The sequence below is a fragment of the Dermacentor silvarum genome, chromosome 5, assembly GCF_013339745.2.
Source record: "Dermacentor silvarum isolate Dsil-2018 chromosome 5, BIME_Dsil_1.4, whole genome shotgun sequence".
In the NCBI taxonomy this organism is placed as follows: domain Eukaryota; kingdom Metazoa; phylum Arthropoda; class Arachnida; order Ixodida; family Ixodidae; genus Dermacentor; species Dermacentor silvarum.
The window spans coordinates 109,824,858-109,841,186 of record NC_051158.1 but is presented as its reverse complement, the minus strand read 5'-3'; the positions used below and the strand labels follow the sequence as shown (position 1 = coordinate 109,841,186).

At 44.2% G+C, this 16,329-nt stretch overlaps 1 protein-coding gene across 1 annotated transcript in view; it reads left to right on the top strand.

Annotated features, from left to right (window-relative positions):
- Positions 1 to 13,243, top strand: part of LOC119454326 (SUN domain-containing protein 2-like) — a 44,691-nt gene extending 31,448 nt beyond the window's left edge. Inside the window, exon 11 of the mRNA XM_037716287.2 lies at positions 2,938 to 13,243. Within this exon, the coding sequence (XP_037572215.2) occupies positions 2,938 to 3,051 (114 nt within the window). The 3' untranslated portion in view covers positions 3,052 to 13,243. The remainder of the gene's footprint in view (positions 1 to 2,937) is intronic.
- The last annotated feature ends 3,086 nt before the right edge of the window (positions 13,244 to 16,329 follow it).

The following is a 16,329-nucleotide window of genomic DNA, read 5'->3' as shown; positions in this document are numbered from 1 at the left end:
TGAGGGACTATCGTAATAGTTTAGATGTTGGTTAATTTGTTTCTATAAAAAGAAAGTAACAGAAAGAGAATGCACAAAGACATGTTTCACTACACTAAACGCACTTCCCGGCCGGAAGCAAGTTTCGTCTGCTTGTGTTACAACGTGCTCCATGTTGACGAGAGCTGCGCGGTCAGTGTTGGTCTCGTTCTTTCTTTTCACGAACACCATGGTTCGCCCTTGTTGCGTTGTGGGCTGCAAACCTAGTGACTGGCGACATGTCAAGCGGCGACATTGTGCCCCTCTGCAAGGCGCCAGACTAGCGGAGTGACTGCAACGCATCACACTGTCGGTATCCAAACGGCGCCAGCATCTACACGTTTGCGACCGCCACTTCACGCCGAAGCATTACTACCACAATAGAGTTTAGCATGTCCGGTATTCAAGTAAACGCAAGCGCAAGTGTACTGGGCGTTTTACGTGATGAACAGAGGCACAAACGTGAACTGCTTGCACGGTGCAGCCACCTGGCGGCTCAAATCGCAGCCAAACACAGAGCTAATATAGCAGTAACCAAGTTTATTCTACTTTGCTGCTGGCACAAATTTTCGGCAGGAGCGTAATCTTGAACACGTCTTTTGATATGTTTACAATGTTTTATACTTGGTTACAGCAAAATTAGCTCTGTATTTGGGTGGTTAAGCTCTGCGCCACCAGATGACTGGACCGTGCATGCCGATCAGGTCACTCACGTACGTCTACGAAGCTCCTTCAACACAGTGGTATGGAGGGGCTTTAGTTTACGCCTCTGCCTGTCCGTCAAAACGCCCTGCTCGCATGTGGTTACCTGAATACTGGACACACTCAGCGCTGCGACAACGCTCGCAACGTGCGTTGCATGATCGTCCTCGCTGGGGATCGACAGCCAGGCAGCTAGCGAAGAGGTTGGAGAGGCCTCGTGCGCTGTCTCCAAGGCAACCGGAAGTAGACGACATGACGTCACATCATGACGTAGAACCAGCGAAGGCGGAGCTTAGCCCTGATCACTCGGCGAACGAGTTGAGAAAATGCATGGCTAGGGAGGAAGTAAACTTGTAATCGTCCGTAGCTCTCTAAATATGAGACATTTCCATAATTTACATAATTTACAAAAAACAATTATACATCGTAAGTACAATCGGAGGTCCCAATCGGTGGCACAAGTAGTAATTTTGCAAAGATACAGGTCATTGCCGGCGACCTGATACATGGTGACGGCGCTCTCCGCCATGGGAAGGAGTGGCACTGGTGTCCGTCGGCAAACTTGAAGTTGGGAGCTCTATAGAGTTGGCAGCGATAGCTGTGAATGTGGCGTGCGACAACCCAGGAGGAGATTTGATGGTACCAGGATAGGAAACTGAGTGTGCTCTGGCGTTCTCACGTGAGACGGGCGGCCAAGTATTGTGGGGAATCTGTTGCGACGGGCAGCTACTGTGCCTCGCACCTTGTTTACATGGGATCTAGTGGCCAGAGAACGTATCAGACAATCGCATTTTGGCGATGTGCTGTAGAATCTTGTTGATACAATCTTGTTATGTACGATTTTCCGGCGCCAACGTTCGCGATCAACACAGAAAATGACTTCATATAGTTATGCTTATTTTTTTACCGGTTTATATGATCCTGGAAACACACAATTTTTCGGCACCAACGTTTAGTACATCGTCAAACTACGATTGTATGATACGTTTTCCGGCTGCTAGTTCCCATGTAAACAAGGAAATCCACGAGGCATGTGCGATCGAAAACAGTATACAGTCAAACCCGGATATATCAAATATGAAGGGGATCACAAAAAGCTCAATATATAGGTACAGTGTAGACCGCTTATAACGTAAGTTGCCGGAGTCGCGAATATGCGCACTATAAGCAGTACAGCACTATAACCAAAACAACTATTTTATTGAGGTAATGGACACTCCAGGTGCATTTCTGCCGTCGCTGTCACCGTGCTCCAGGTTCCGTATTCGCTTACTAAATAAATTAACAAGCACGGTGTCATGTGTGCACAAGCAAACATGAACACATTTCGCTTGTTGACCGCAGAAACAAACTATCAAAACGCTCGAGTGATGAAGTGCAGGCGAGCGAATTTACCTTCGTGCTATCATGCCTCTCGCTTCAACGCGACCTATAAGCGGCGAAAGCACGGCGCACGGCGGACTTTCCCCGTTGCAGATTGCTTTCAAGATAGGGCCAAGGCGATCGCATCGCCGAAGTGGATAGTGGCAGATTACGTCCTGCTCCGGTCCACTGAAACCGTTCCGCATTGCTTTCCTGGCGAAAATCCTCCCCTTCTGTTTGCGCCAGTCCCAGCCAATCGGATAGCTCGCCCTACTGACGTCATATGGTCAAATCTTGTCACCTGGTCAGGGGTGGCTGAAAACTCAGCCGATTGGCGTGCTGCGATCGGTAGCGGAGCACTTATATGCGTCAAATAATGATCACAAGGACCTACCCTAACGAATCAGTACGTTTGTACAAAATCGTCAAAATCATTTCAGGGTCCCTTCAATACACAGGACATATGATGGGGAACTGCATTGCCATAGCTCAATTGATGGAGCAACGCACACATCTCATGCGAAGGTTGTGGGTTTGGCTCCCACATCCTGCAAGTCCTCTTTTCTTCCACTTCCCTTTTCATTATTTCTGCACTTCATTTTAATAGGGCAGGTAATTTCCACCGTGCGTTTCTGGTCGTCACTGCCTGTTGGCTTCGTTCAATTGTTTCTAGCAATAAATCAAGCTTCAAGAGTGTTGGGCTAGTTGGTACGTGATATTTTGAACAGAAGCAGTGCAAGAAACTGGTCTGTGTATATATTTTGTCCAGTTTCCTTGTGGTGTTTTCTTTCTAAGTAAGTCGAGCCCCTCAGTTTTCCTGATTATTCCCGGTTGATTTCACCTTCACACGTTTAGGATCCTGAGGCAGCCGTGTACGAGTACGTGGAGATGAAGATCCTGAGTAATCACGGCAACTTGGAGTACACATGCCTGTACCGGGTGCGCATCCACGGAGAGCCCATGTCGTGAGGTGCCACACCGGCCCCCACGCCACTGGTGACACCAGGCTTCGCATCCTTGGCTGACCCTGGTGCTGCTGTGCCTTCGAGAGTTCTTGCGCCGTTGTGTTCGGGGTGGTTGGCAGCGATGCACTTCACTTGAAACAGTTTTGTGTCGCTCACCAGACGATGCGTGCGACGGTGCGTGACACATTTAATGTAAAAACAAGTCTTGGCATGAAGCCATGTGTGTTGTGCAGGGGCATTCGGTGCTCCTTTCCTCACCATGGGGCTACGTGCTTGAAAGCAGCCACCTTGCAGTCGTCGGTGAGTGCCGCGGGGACTTGTGCCGTTGTGCTCCCGGTGGCGGAAGAAGACAAACGCTGTTGGTGAGCTGCTGCCCGCTCAGCAGACGTGCACCGCTGTCTGGAACCTTGCCTGTAGGAAGGCCATTTGCTGTGTTTCTCCCGCAGTTGTCGCGTAGCTGTGCATTTAGAATTGACAGACGCGCAAGCACTGGCCCTGGGTGTTAATAGATCTGACTGCACCGTGCTGCACAGGTTGCACTGCGCAGCTTGGTGTCTTGCAGCTTCTTTTGTGTGATGGGCGCGTGATTACTTACCGTAAGCAAGGTGAGAGTGCGAGCACAGTGGAGTCGTATTGGGCATTTAGCAGTTTTCGTCAAGTATGGCAATGCCACTTTTGCACAATTAATTTCTTTGTTGGCAAGAAGCGACAAATTATCTGTCTTTATTTGTAAAATTTCTGTGTGCACTTTTTCTTTTCTTCTTCGTCCATTTTTAAAGCAAGTGTTTTTAGGTTCAAGCATTTTTATGTTCAAGTGTATTTAAGTTCATTTTTAAGTTAAGTGCTGTGAACAGCTGAAGATTTAATCAGACGTTGGGCTAGTAGCCAGGTATTGTCTGCCATTTGCAGCAGAAAGTGCACAATATTGTTTTGATGGATGCAAGAGTCGTCATACCCATGGAAACTAATGTGCCTGTTTTGTCACCACTTGCAAGTATGCAGGTGTGGACCTAGTGTGGTAGTGAACACAAAATCCTAAGAGCTTGCCTCTCTCTTTCTCTCTCTCTCTCTTTTGTTAATAATTTCAAGGTGCATGTGCTTCTATTTTTACTTCCAGTATGACAGAATTACCAGGCTTATTGGCATCAACAATTTCTTCAACTGAAAAAGAATTCAGAGCTCGAAGATTTCTTTGCAACATTATGCACTGTCAGTTGTTCATCACTACTTTAAAATTTGTATGCCAGTAAGAGAGCAGAGAGCTATTGCGACAGTCTTTTTAGTCAACTCTTTGCCGTATGCCTTTACTGTGTTGTGCCTTAACTGAGGGATGTCTTCTCTATCTTTAAAGCCTAGTTTCGAAAGTGATACCATATTTTATTTTCTTAAAAGCTAGCACACAGCCAAGCTAGGTTGTTGTTTAGGTGCACAGCGTTTGTGTGGTAATGGCTGTCTATGCTGACAAGGTGAACTTTAAGAGTGTTTCTTGTGGCACAGAATGCTTGAACAAAAAAGTGGGAGCCTTTTGTTTGTGTGTGTGTCTGTGTGTGTCATGGGCTTTCAGGTGCAAGCTCTGAAACTGCCACAGCAGGTCACAGGACTGTTCATATTAACCCTACGTTAGTGAGCTGCCAGGAAGTCAGCTGGAACAGCCCACTGTGAGTGGGGCTTGCGTTCTAGTAATATGCAGATGCTTTTTGCACAGATGTTTGTATATATGAATTTGTTCTAGCAGTTATGGCATTGGGATTTCTTCTTGCCTGGTGAACCTCAAAATCCAATTAGCTTCATCTAGCACTAAGCCTAACTTTGTTGCTAAGCCTAACTAGGAATATCAAGCGAAATTTTGCTGCTTACATTCATTGCTTAATCATTTTGTGTGCAGCCTGCACCAATTTGTTAAGCAGCAGAAGTGGTCATGTCGGCTCCATCGCAAAAAGTTTAGATGGGTTGAAGGGTAAATTAACAGCAGAAGCAATACATTATACATCAACCGTAGGGGATATGATTGAAACACTACGAGCAAGATATGCCACCGAGTGTTTTGACGTTAAAAAAATTACATCTCGCCAGCACCTCAACAGTTTGCACACTCACTTTGCCTACAGCATTACATGCTGCAGACGCATTGCTTTGGCTACTGTTACTTGCCTAACCGGCCGCCACGGATGGCAGGCAACAGAGAGCAGTCACGCACAGTTTGGCCTCTGAGATTGGGAGCACATTAATCTCAGAGGCCTTTCATGACATGGCTTCTTTTTGTCATCTGCAAGGCATGGGTGCATGCGAGGGACAATGGAAAGGGGATCTCATTTTCATGGACCTCCTGTTTTACATATATACGATAATTTAGTAGCTTTGGTACATGCTGAGAATGCCCCAATTAGGATCAAAGTAAAAAACCTTAGCGCCATGTTCTGAAAGCAGTTGCCATTGGTTACACTGAACGGTTGTTTTCTGGTTAGTGCAGCAGGTGATTGTTAGTGTTTCAGTTACTCATGTCGCCCTATCTTTTTTTGTATTTGTGCTGGTCAGTAGAATGGAGTTTTTGTACCTGTAATTGGCCACACCAGTAGTACCAACTGTGAATATTTTCTTTAACTTATTTATTTAAATAGCAGCAATGTGTATGCTGCAGTGCTGTTCTCCTTATTGAAGCTTCTAAACCAAAGTGCTGTAACTACGACTAAGAAAATGGGGCTAAAAGCCCCATTTTAAAGTGCCATGAACTAGAAAAAAAAAATAAAAGTGAAAAAGAAATCCTATATTCAGAGCGCTTGTAGTTTGGGTCAACACTGGTCGGGCTATGTGAGCTTATACGTCCTTACTAACATTTGCATGTATTGTTTGACGCTGCCATATCGGCGAAGGTTCAGGATGCTGCTGTTCCCTCAGCCTTGACCTACAGCGGCATCATTTTTGTTGCACCATTTGGGCACAGTGACATTGCCAATGCCGGAAACTCGTATCAGTTGACTGTTCTTTGTTCTTTTACGTACACCACAGAGACTAAAGTATATGGCAGAAAAACACGTAAAGAGCATGAGCAGATAACTTTAAACTATTTATTCACAGTTCAATATTTACAGAACCTTCATTATTGTAGAAATGCCATCTCTTGGAACAGTCTCTTGTCTCTCGTTTGAAGTTCTTGCGCATTGTGACGATCTGCAATGTACAAACCCCATGTAAGCGGTCTTGTGTGCGACGGCGACAAGCAATGCGATGGATATGGCTGTCGCGTCTACTCGTCACCTACAAGTCAAACCCCGCGCGAGCAACGACCTTGAGCGATGTCTCCCCGCTGTTGCCGCCATGAGGGCAGCAAATGCGTGCCGAAACTGGTGGGAAACATGCTCTAATAATTTAAGTTGATTTTTTTTGCTGTACAGAACAGCATAAAGTATTTGTAAAGGTCTTGCAGTAGGTTTTTTGTATGCTTGCACGTATCAAAATTCAGTCGTTTGCTCGCCTCGTGCGACAACCGGAAGTAACACTGATGTACAGGGTTGTCCATTCTTAGTACAAACATGGCGTGGCCACGCATGAAAGGTAAGCGATGCACCTGCACTGGGGCTTGGAGATGTCACCTGCTAAAGTGCGGGACCATTCCATGCTTTAGCAGACAACACACGACACGAAGCCCTACCTCCAAGCCCCTGTGCGCCTGCACCGCTTAGCTTCAATGCGCAGCCGCACCATGTTCGTACTAAGAGTGGATGACCCTATGCATCCTGTTTCGGCTTTTCGCTATTAGCTAGCCGCTCATAGCACTTCCGGGCGACGAGAACGAGCGATCTTGGGTCGCATGAAGGCTCGTTTCGTGTGTCAAAGCCGTCGCTCGTTGCTGTCGCGCACAAAATCGCTCTCATTAGCTTTGGTTGCTTAATTCGGGGTACAGTGGTCACAGAAAGATTAGCACAAGTGATCAGAGTGACCAAATTGCGCTGCAGTGTGTGGGGAGTAGGCAGATAGCGAGCGTGCCGAGATCATCCCTCGTTTGCAGTGTGGGGAGACGTTCACACTTATCTGCTAAATGTTCGAGCTATCGTCACTCTGTCGCGATCTTTCCACCTTGTGCTGATATGCTGAAAGACCATCACCATACCTGCCAGCTCTCCCCTATTTTCCAAGTCACTGTAATCTAAAAAACTGTGTTCTGCTTGTCAGTTTCTGCCGTTCCAAGTTAGCAGCTGCTTGTGTCTAAAGCTAAATCATATGTATGTGGGTATCCCACAAAAGCTGTGTACTCGGGGGCAAAATTTAAACATGCTACTAGTATTCCTCCCTTAGCTGTCTTAGTCTTACAAATTCTAAATTTTGCAGTTTGGGCAGGTATGTGCCATTGTTTTCAAGCCGCAACTGTCTACCAAACTATTCTTAAGTGCAAGGAACTGGAATAGCTTGGCACTCTTGCTGTCAGCATGTCCTCACTATATCGCAATTTCGCCAGATAGATCAGCGGTCACTTGCACGTGCTAACCTACTTCCGTTGCCACTGTACTCGCAGCTAATATTTCTCTCCAAGTAGCCTTGCCTCTTGCCTTATTTAAAAGAGATGTAAACTGCTCGCTAAGAAAGCTGTAAGGCCGGCCACCTCTTTTGCAAGATTGGGCCATGTCGTGGTGCTTAGGGCATTCCGGCTTCAATTGTGTGTGTGTGTGTATGTGAAGGTGTCACTTCTGTTCTGCTTGTTCATAACTTGTACGCTAATGGGCGTCTGGTGGGTCAGAAAGACTGCATCGAATGCGTGTTGAAGTGCTGCACACAAAGAATATGAGAAAGTGCCTGATCAATTTAGCAAAGATGTGGTGTGTCATGTCTGATGGGCAGATAGCTTTCAGTCCAGTGGTTCTAGAATGTCACCGATGTGCCTCATTTGTAGTGTGTCCTCCCCCCCCCCCCCCCCTCTCTGTTCTTCCTTTTTGAATTGGCATGATATGTGTGTTTTTCAGACAGACATTGCTAGAAATGAGCATACCTCAGAAGCCATCATCTCAGCCAAGTACCCGCTACATCTCAATAATACTGCAGAAACAATGGTGTTTAAATTAGCTCACATACAAAATTGTATTGGTGGCCACAGATTGTGCACGACTCACATCCCAAATCGTTTTCACAACTTTCACATGCTGTGTCCACAGTTGTACAACGAAGACAAAAGCTATTGAAAATGATAGGATTAGGCCTGATTAGAATTTGGAGCCAAAATTGGTCGGTATATCCACAAAGTGCGTCAAACAAAAAACCTGGAAGCTAGAAGTCTTGGCAGTAGCCTGCAGAACTGCTATCTGGTCATGGAAAGGGAAAATGTATTTATTAGCTTTTCACGGTAGTTGTTTATATAGGATAAATTTATAAAGTGGAGCTGTTTTCCAGGCATGCGCATCACACACCAAATGGTCAATTTTGTTCCTATACCCGAAGTATTTTGTAGATTACGGTAAAACGCGCAAAAAGATAATGTTCAGCTGCTGTCTGCATAATCTTCAAATTCAAAAAAAAAAAAAACAAATGGCAATACTGAATTTTTAGCTCATAGCATCATATTGGCATCTGAAAGAATTCAATCAACTTCAGTAGGGGCATGCAATCACACTTTAAGTGGCACCTTGAGTATATTTTAGGTATGGGTTTAGGTTGCATCTTTTCAGTTTTTTTTTTCTTGCTTTTTTTTTTTCAGTCATGGTACATTTCCTACAACTTGGTTCTCTGACATATGCTCCTGAATGACATTTTAACAGGTCTTGCCTTATATCCTGCTAGCATTTATGTGCCATGTTTAGCGCGTCATATTGAAAAGTATGTGGTTTTTGCGCACATGTCATCCTCATAATGCTACTCTCATTGCCCCTGCATGCATAATGGATGTGTACTCGCGACTTTCACATTGTAAGGAATGCTGAGCAGGCAGGTGTGAAAACTTGCATGCTCGTATGCTGGCGTAGCATTTTAAGCTGTTAGACTCTGCCATGTCTGGTGTCTCGAACCTCATTAATGTACATATGTAATATGCACAAATCTCACTCTGCAATACGCACAGCATTACTTTAGAATGCATTGAGCGAAACCACTCAGGCCAACTGAACCTATGTGTACTTGAATGAGGTGGGGAATTGGGTAATGAGGGCATGTTAACGCTTCCGTTAGCCATACAGACATTAACGAGGCTGGCCTTCTTTGCATCTTGTTAAGTAGACCACAGTTTCTTGCCAAGGTTGCTAGAGGGAGACCTTGTAATGCAGTTGTTCATTCAGTGTTGGAACCATCGCCACTACAGATTTTCATCTGTGGTTTAGCTCATCTTCATTGAATGGGCTAATTGTATCTCATGTTATATTGGCTCTTTGAGGTTCAGCTTAGTTGAACGCCTCGCTCCCAACATTGCTCGATTCAAATATTTTCGAATTGCAGCTAATTTATTCAGTCTCGTAATTTTCAGCAAAGGAATATAAAAGTAAAGGGTGTGCTAGTAAATTTTATGCCAACAGCAACACTCGCAACCGATAATTTTTTGCATGCTATACATTTAGTAAAATTTTTTTTTTAATCTGTACTTTTGAAGAAATATCAATTCGTAGCAGTTGGAAGCTAAAGAAGGCCCACTATCGCTGCACAGTAAATTTGTAATGACAAATTAGCTTCACGAAAGCTAATACAAGTAGCCAGAAAGACAGCGCACAGATCCTTGTAATGGCTAGCATTGTTGTACTGGTTTAATCACCATACAAGCAGCGCACCTCAGCACCGAAATTCCCTTCCTGTGATCTGCAAATCTGCATAATCTAGACATGTCTTTGTGCGTGCTTACATGGTATACTTAGCTTTTCTGTAGGCGTGCAGAGTTTTCTATTTTCATGTAAAGGTCCACAAAGATGTTGCATCTACAAGGGTGCTCTGTTTAACCGGGCTTGCAGATGAGCAATAGGAGTGCCTTCCGGTTGCCGGTTGTGTATGGTGAGAATCGCCTGTGTGGCCTCTCTGGATCTGCGAATGTTGCAAGTGGAAAATGTCATTTAAGATTTGAGTATAGTTTGCCATTGTGGCGCATCTCTGAACTTCCAGTAGCCTTCTTTCGCACCTGTGCTTTGTGTATTGGATGCTCCTTTCAAGATGCACTGTGGTTATGTGACATCAGAAACAAAGTGCTTAGTTAGTGCACAACCATACCTGCATTTTTATTATATGCGTGTACTGCATTATAGAATGGTTCTGGAAACCTTAGCAGCTGCACCTGCACCAAGAACTTCGATGCGGTCTTATCAGCTTGCTATCATTCACAAAGGTTGTATGCTGCGTTGATTGAGTGAATCTCTGTTTTGAAGCAAATGTTGTATTTAACGGAGGCACTGCAAGCTGCTGTAGGTTTGGAACGCACATTTGCGAAATTTTGCCCAGTAGCCAGAGATTGCACTCTCAGTAGCACATAGTGCACATATCAGAGTACAGTTTTGCGTGTGTCTGGTTCGACAAATGCCTTTGTCAACACTTGAGAGAAAGTTGCAGCGAAAGTTTTCCGAGCGGCCTTTTCTGCCACAATATCTTTCTCCCTTCTTAAGCTTTTACTTTTTAATCACTGCCCATAAACTGCGGAAGGTAGTCTTTTTCTTCCTGTCACTTTTTGAATTATTAGGGGCCCCAGAATTTGTAGGAAAGTATAGTGGGGCTGAACAATGTGTCATTGAGTCTTGGAAAGTGTTTCTCAGAGCACAATCTTAGAGATCCTGCGTTGATTTCTGTCCGCAGTAGCCTTCTATTTCTATACCTAGGGCGTTGTTGTTTGATAACCAATGCAGTTTCGTAGCACGAGTACAAAGGTCTGCTTTGATGATAACAGAAATAGCTCTTTCACATTCGGTGCCTTTGCGTCCTGAAAATAAAGGGGGGGGGGTTAAGGAGAGACTGTCACCATCGCAAGTGGCCTTGCCATTCTGAACTACCACTTTCAGAGGCAGTTACAGTGCTTGTGCAGTGAAAGTTGAAAAATAAAGGCATCTGTATTACTGTTTTAGGTTTATAAAATGACACAAGAACACTTCAAAATAAATGTTAGTTTTCTCGAACTTGAACATCTTGACACGAATGCAGCAAGTTAGGCTGGAGCCAGAATGTCTTGGTTTGTAAATGCAAAAGTAGCTCTAGTCAATATATTATTAGTACAGAGGTAGCAAGAGGCATGGCAACAATATCAAAAGGTAGCATAGAGTGGACAGCAGAGTTAGATGTGCAAATCCGGCGTTAATGACTAGATTCAAGTGCTTCCTTCCTGTTTCCTTGTCTTGTGATCTCTCAACATCTTGTTTATGCTGTTCACGCCTTCTACGGCGTAGTGCACATTACAGTCGAGGCAGTTGTCTGCCTTGAGCTATGCTTTTCTTCTTATAAGCTAGCCCAGTTTAAACGATGCACTTGCAAAACAGCTGTGAATAATTGCGCTTTGTCAAATGCGTGAAGTAGTAGTGGGCATGACAGATCACAGAACACTGCCGTGGTTGTGTGAGCAAGTATAAAACGAGCGCAAATTCATCACAGCTGCATGAATGGTTGTGTTTAAGCTTCTCGCATCTGGATTTTTTTTTTCATGCTGTAGCTTTCGCACCGTTTTCTGGGAAAGTGCCTGCGTCAACACAAACGTGAACACTTGCATGTAGTTAGCATGACCTTTTCATAACTTGTGTAATGTACAGCCTTTCAGTAATATATTGTGGCTGTTGACTAGTTATGACTGTTGACTAGTCGTCGTTGAGTACGGGAGTGAAACGAATGGTCAGCGTGTAGCACACAAAGCAGCTGTCATCTAACTAGGCTGCTGTATGGAGGTTTGCAGCATTGTCCTATGTAAGCAAAGGAGAGTGGCCATGACTCGGCGATTGCCAACAGAGTGAATGAAAATTTTCTACCGGCAAAAGCATGCAATAGGCAAGCGTTAGGCCCATTTGACCATCGACAGGGTCGAACATAATGACGTGCAATGTCCATAATGATGAGTGTCTGACGGTAGCAGTGCACTGCAGAGTAACAGCTATGCAAACATTATCTCGGTGTCTGTGCAAAGGTTGTCTCTCACCAGTGGACTAGTCAAAGCTCAAGTGGCCTGATTGGACTGGCAGGCAGCATGTGTCCAGGTGCTGTTAACACTCTTAAAAGACGTGGTAACATAGCATAATGTCTTTTATTTTTATCCAGATTGTTGGTTATTGGTCTCCTTAAGCATGGGCATAAAACAAATTGAGTGGTAGGCCATTCGTAGCGCAACTCCCAGAGACGTTCTTTCAGCACAGCATTCACTACTAGCCAGTTGAATTCTCTGGAAGGAAATTTTGTTCATTACTCCTACTCCCGTTTGCTTGGAGCGTTTTGAATGTACTTCCATTGACACATCCATTATACTTCCTTCAAAACATGTGCACCCCTTAAGGTGTAATTTTGACCCACAACAATGCGGTGTAACAGGTACTGCCTTGTCAGGAACACTGAGAATCCATAACTTGTGAAATAGGGAAGTACTTGGCACACAGCGTTAGAGGAAAGAAACTCCAAGAATAAATTAACGTTATGGGGAAAACTTGCACCCTTAAGAGTGGAGTGCGGCACCTCTTAGGTGTAAATGGGCGCTATTGTGGGTTCCTAAGGGTGTAATGGTTCAATTAAACTTTATTTGGGTGAGGTGCTCCAAAGGGTGTAACACCTCAATTGTAGCTTCTAAAGGGTTCAATTCTGATTGGCTTGGGCTACTTTAAGAACAGGTATGCACTGCCTTGCATCAGCGTGCCTCAAGGTTTCCTTGCGTAAAACGCACTACACTTCTGCTGCATGCGTTTTTAGCAAAATGATCTGCATTACTTCTTTTTCGTGTTTTCCACTGTCGTATAAATGCCTTTCACAATTTTGAAGAGCGACAATCCTGTTTGTTTCATCTGCTGTGAATAGTTGTTACAACTTAAGAGTGGGTATGGTATGAGTTGTCATAAAGCGTCCTAATTTATTTTAAGAAACATCAAAAACACGCACATTTGCTTGTATGGTTGTTTTTTGTTGACCTGATCTTTATTATTTTTTTTCAGCAAGAGTTATTGCTTTATTTGTGTGTGTGTGAGTGTGTTGTGCAGTTTTTCTTTAATTTAAGCTGCAGTGCAATTGCAGAGCCATAACTAATGTTGATGTTGAAAGGATTAATAAAGATTGTTTTTGCTGATGCTGTGCGCTTTCTCACGAAATGCAAATGCCTGAACGTTGTAGTAGTATTAAGCATGACTACCTATGCATGCTGGTCCACATGTGACAATCACATGGATCAACCCAAGGACAATCACTGCTTGCAATTAATTCATCACCTGAAGCAAAGAATATATACACACTTAACATGCGAACAGATAGTAAGCGCATGAAGGCAAGGAATCGCAACGAAAAAGCCAGGATTCACTACTGAAGAATGAGACATATTGCTAATATTGCCATTGCCTCTGCCTTTTATCTTATAGAGCTTCTAATTCCAACGAGAATTGTATCATTACTTCCCCCAGAATTCTGATCTCTAAAACATGGCTCGCATATGCAAGTTTGTACGCGTATGCATGCGTTTGTACTTACATGTGCAAACACAAAAAAATGTCACAGTTTCGCCCTAAGGGCTGAAGCAATGAATGCGATAGCAACACAGCAATGTCATACGAAGTAAGGTGAGCGGCTTTGGTAGCAATATGAATTGTAGTAAACATGAGCTGATTAAGTAAGCAGGTGTGCTGCGGCGTAAGTAGACCGAAGAGAGACTCGATGACCACGAGAAGGCGCGTGTGAAACGGTGGTGTTGATGAGAAGCGCTTCCCGTGGGCAGCGCTTGCGAAGGGACACACCTGTAGCGCTGCACTGCCGATCCGGGCAGCATTACATGTGTAGCGTGCGTTGGAAAATGTGGCCCGACTATTACAAACTGAATGAACAAGCGTGGTGTGAGCGCGCACAAACAAACATGAATTGATCACTGAATGACTGCAGACAACGACTGTCAAAACACTGGCAGCAAGCGCATATATACGCCGCAGCAGCGGGCGAAGGTACGTGCGGTCTATCGCTTCAACAGAAACTGAGTGGCGAATGCACAGTGCATAAAGGTCAGAGCCGTGTGGAGATAAGAGACGGTGCGGGCGAGCGACGAGGGCGGTTGTTGGCAGAGTAGAAGTGCGCACCCCCCCCCCCCCCGCTCCCTCCGGCGCTGGCTTCCCGCTTCCTTGCTTGCGCATGGGAGAGATAAGAGACGGTGCGGGCGAGGGACGAGCGCGGTTGTTGGCAGAGTAAAAGTGCCCCCCGCTCCCTCCGGCGCTGGCTTCCTGCTGCCTTGCTTGCGCGTGGGAGATTGAGTGCGTTCGCTCGCTGTGATAGCGCGCGTTCCCGCACGCTTCCGCTCGGGCATACGGCGCGCGGCGAAGCTTTTATCTATACGGAACCTCACGGCGACGCCGACGGCAGAAATCCGCTTGAAGTGTCCATATAATTGCTAATATCGCAATAAAAGCTCCAAATTGGGACGAGAGGTGCAGTGTTGCTGTTGTCATTTTGTTGTGCACTCTCGCGGGGAAAATAACCTTCCTATGCTGATGTCCACGAGGGTTGCATACCTGCCAAATTTTCGTGTTTTTGTGAATGCCGAATTTCTATAGATTGCTTACGACTGTATTGATGTCAATAATTTTAAGATTTTTCATTTGTGTCCTATTTGGGGCAAAACTGATCTCAAGAGAATGCGAATATACTCGAGCGATTTTTCAGGGCACGGCTTTTCAGATCCACTCGATTATTCCAATTTCCTGACAGCAGCCCCAGAAGTAAAATGGAAGGTGAAATTTTGTCCACCATTACAAGAATATTTCGTTAATAAATATGAGCGTTTCTGTCTTTTCTATTATGGATCATTTCTGCTGCGAATATAGAGCAGCAGTGCCTTCATATTCGAAGTTATATTCTCATATTTGAAGTTAATCATAATTATGGGTATTTATGCTTATTCTGTGCATGAAAAATACAGATCTTTTCAGGGTGCGTCTTCCGTTATGTCAAACTGCCATGGCAATTCTTTATTTCACATTTCACTACCTTTGGGAAGATGTTACAAAAAACCTTGTACATTGAGGGTGCTTGTGCACTACTCGGGGCCACTTCGTCACCAACATTTCACTTTTACACGCTTTCCAGCTAGCCAAAGTTCCACGTAAGATCAATATCTAGCGTCAAAATTTCGGCTGTTTTCTGCCGTAGTGAACATAGTGAATCGACATAGTGAATAGTGAAAAACACACAGATCTAGGCATCCTCTTTTTTTACTCAAGCTAAACGGCATTCAGCATTTTAGTATGCCCTTCGTTTGCAAATGCGCATGATTATATATATGCAGAATAAGGCTCGAAAATATTTTGCTCGGGGCAATGAAGTGATAGTGTACAAATGACATTGAAGGGATGAAGTGTGATGTGATTTTGTGCATACAAGAAATAAAGAAAAGTGTGTATTCTCATTAATAATAATAATGCTTTAGTATTGCTATTCAATGTTGACTACATTTTGTGCCCACCTACCCATCTCAATGCTCGCAAATGGACCACTAAAAGCTGGGCATAGCGGACAGCACCAATAATTATAAAACAAAATAAAGCGCAAATGTTTAAGAACAGTACAACGTCAAATTATAGATGTACATACAAGAACATGCGAAGGTTCGAAGGAAACGGCTCGCATATCAATGAAACTTCGTATAAACCTCACAGTTGCATTTGCTTCCACTGTTTCCTTACTTCATGTGTCATATTGAAGAGCAATATATATATATATATATATATATGTACACACGAAAGAATGGCGCAAAAGAATAGGGATGACATAGAAAACACGAATGAGCGCATCAATATGAAAGGAAACAGCAAATTTTTTTATAACTATGCATGATAACTCGATCGTTGTGCACGAGTTCAAATCTTGAAACTTTATACTTAATAAGTTTTCCTGATGAACTTTTAGTGTTATTCAACATTTTTATCGAGGGCATGTGCATGTGTTTAGCTTCTACGGGCGTTTGAAAAAGAATAGGTGTTCCCTTTCACCATAGAGTTTCACACTATAAAACCGTTATAGTGAGAAACTATATGCCCTTCACAATGATGACAACTGTACATGTAGCGTTCTTGACAGTAGTGCGCACAGAAAATCCACCCAATATAGAGGGTTATTGTTTGGGGACAAGCCAAACTCAGTTTCTTTTCTTTTTTTTTTTGTGTGTGTGTGTGTGTGTGCG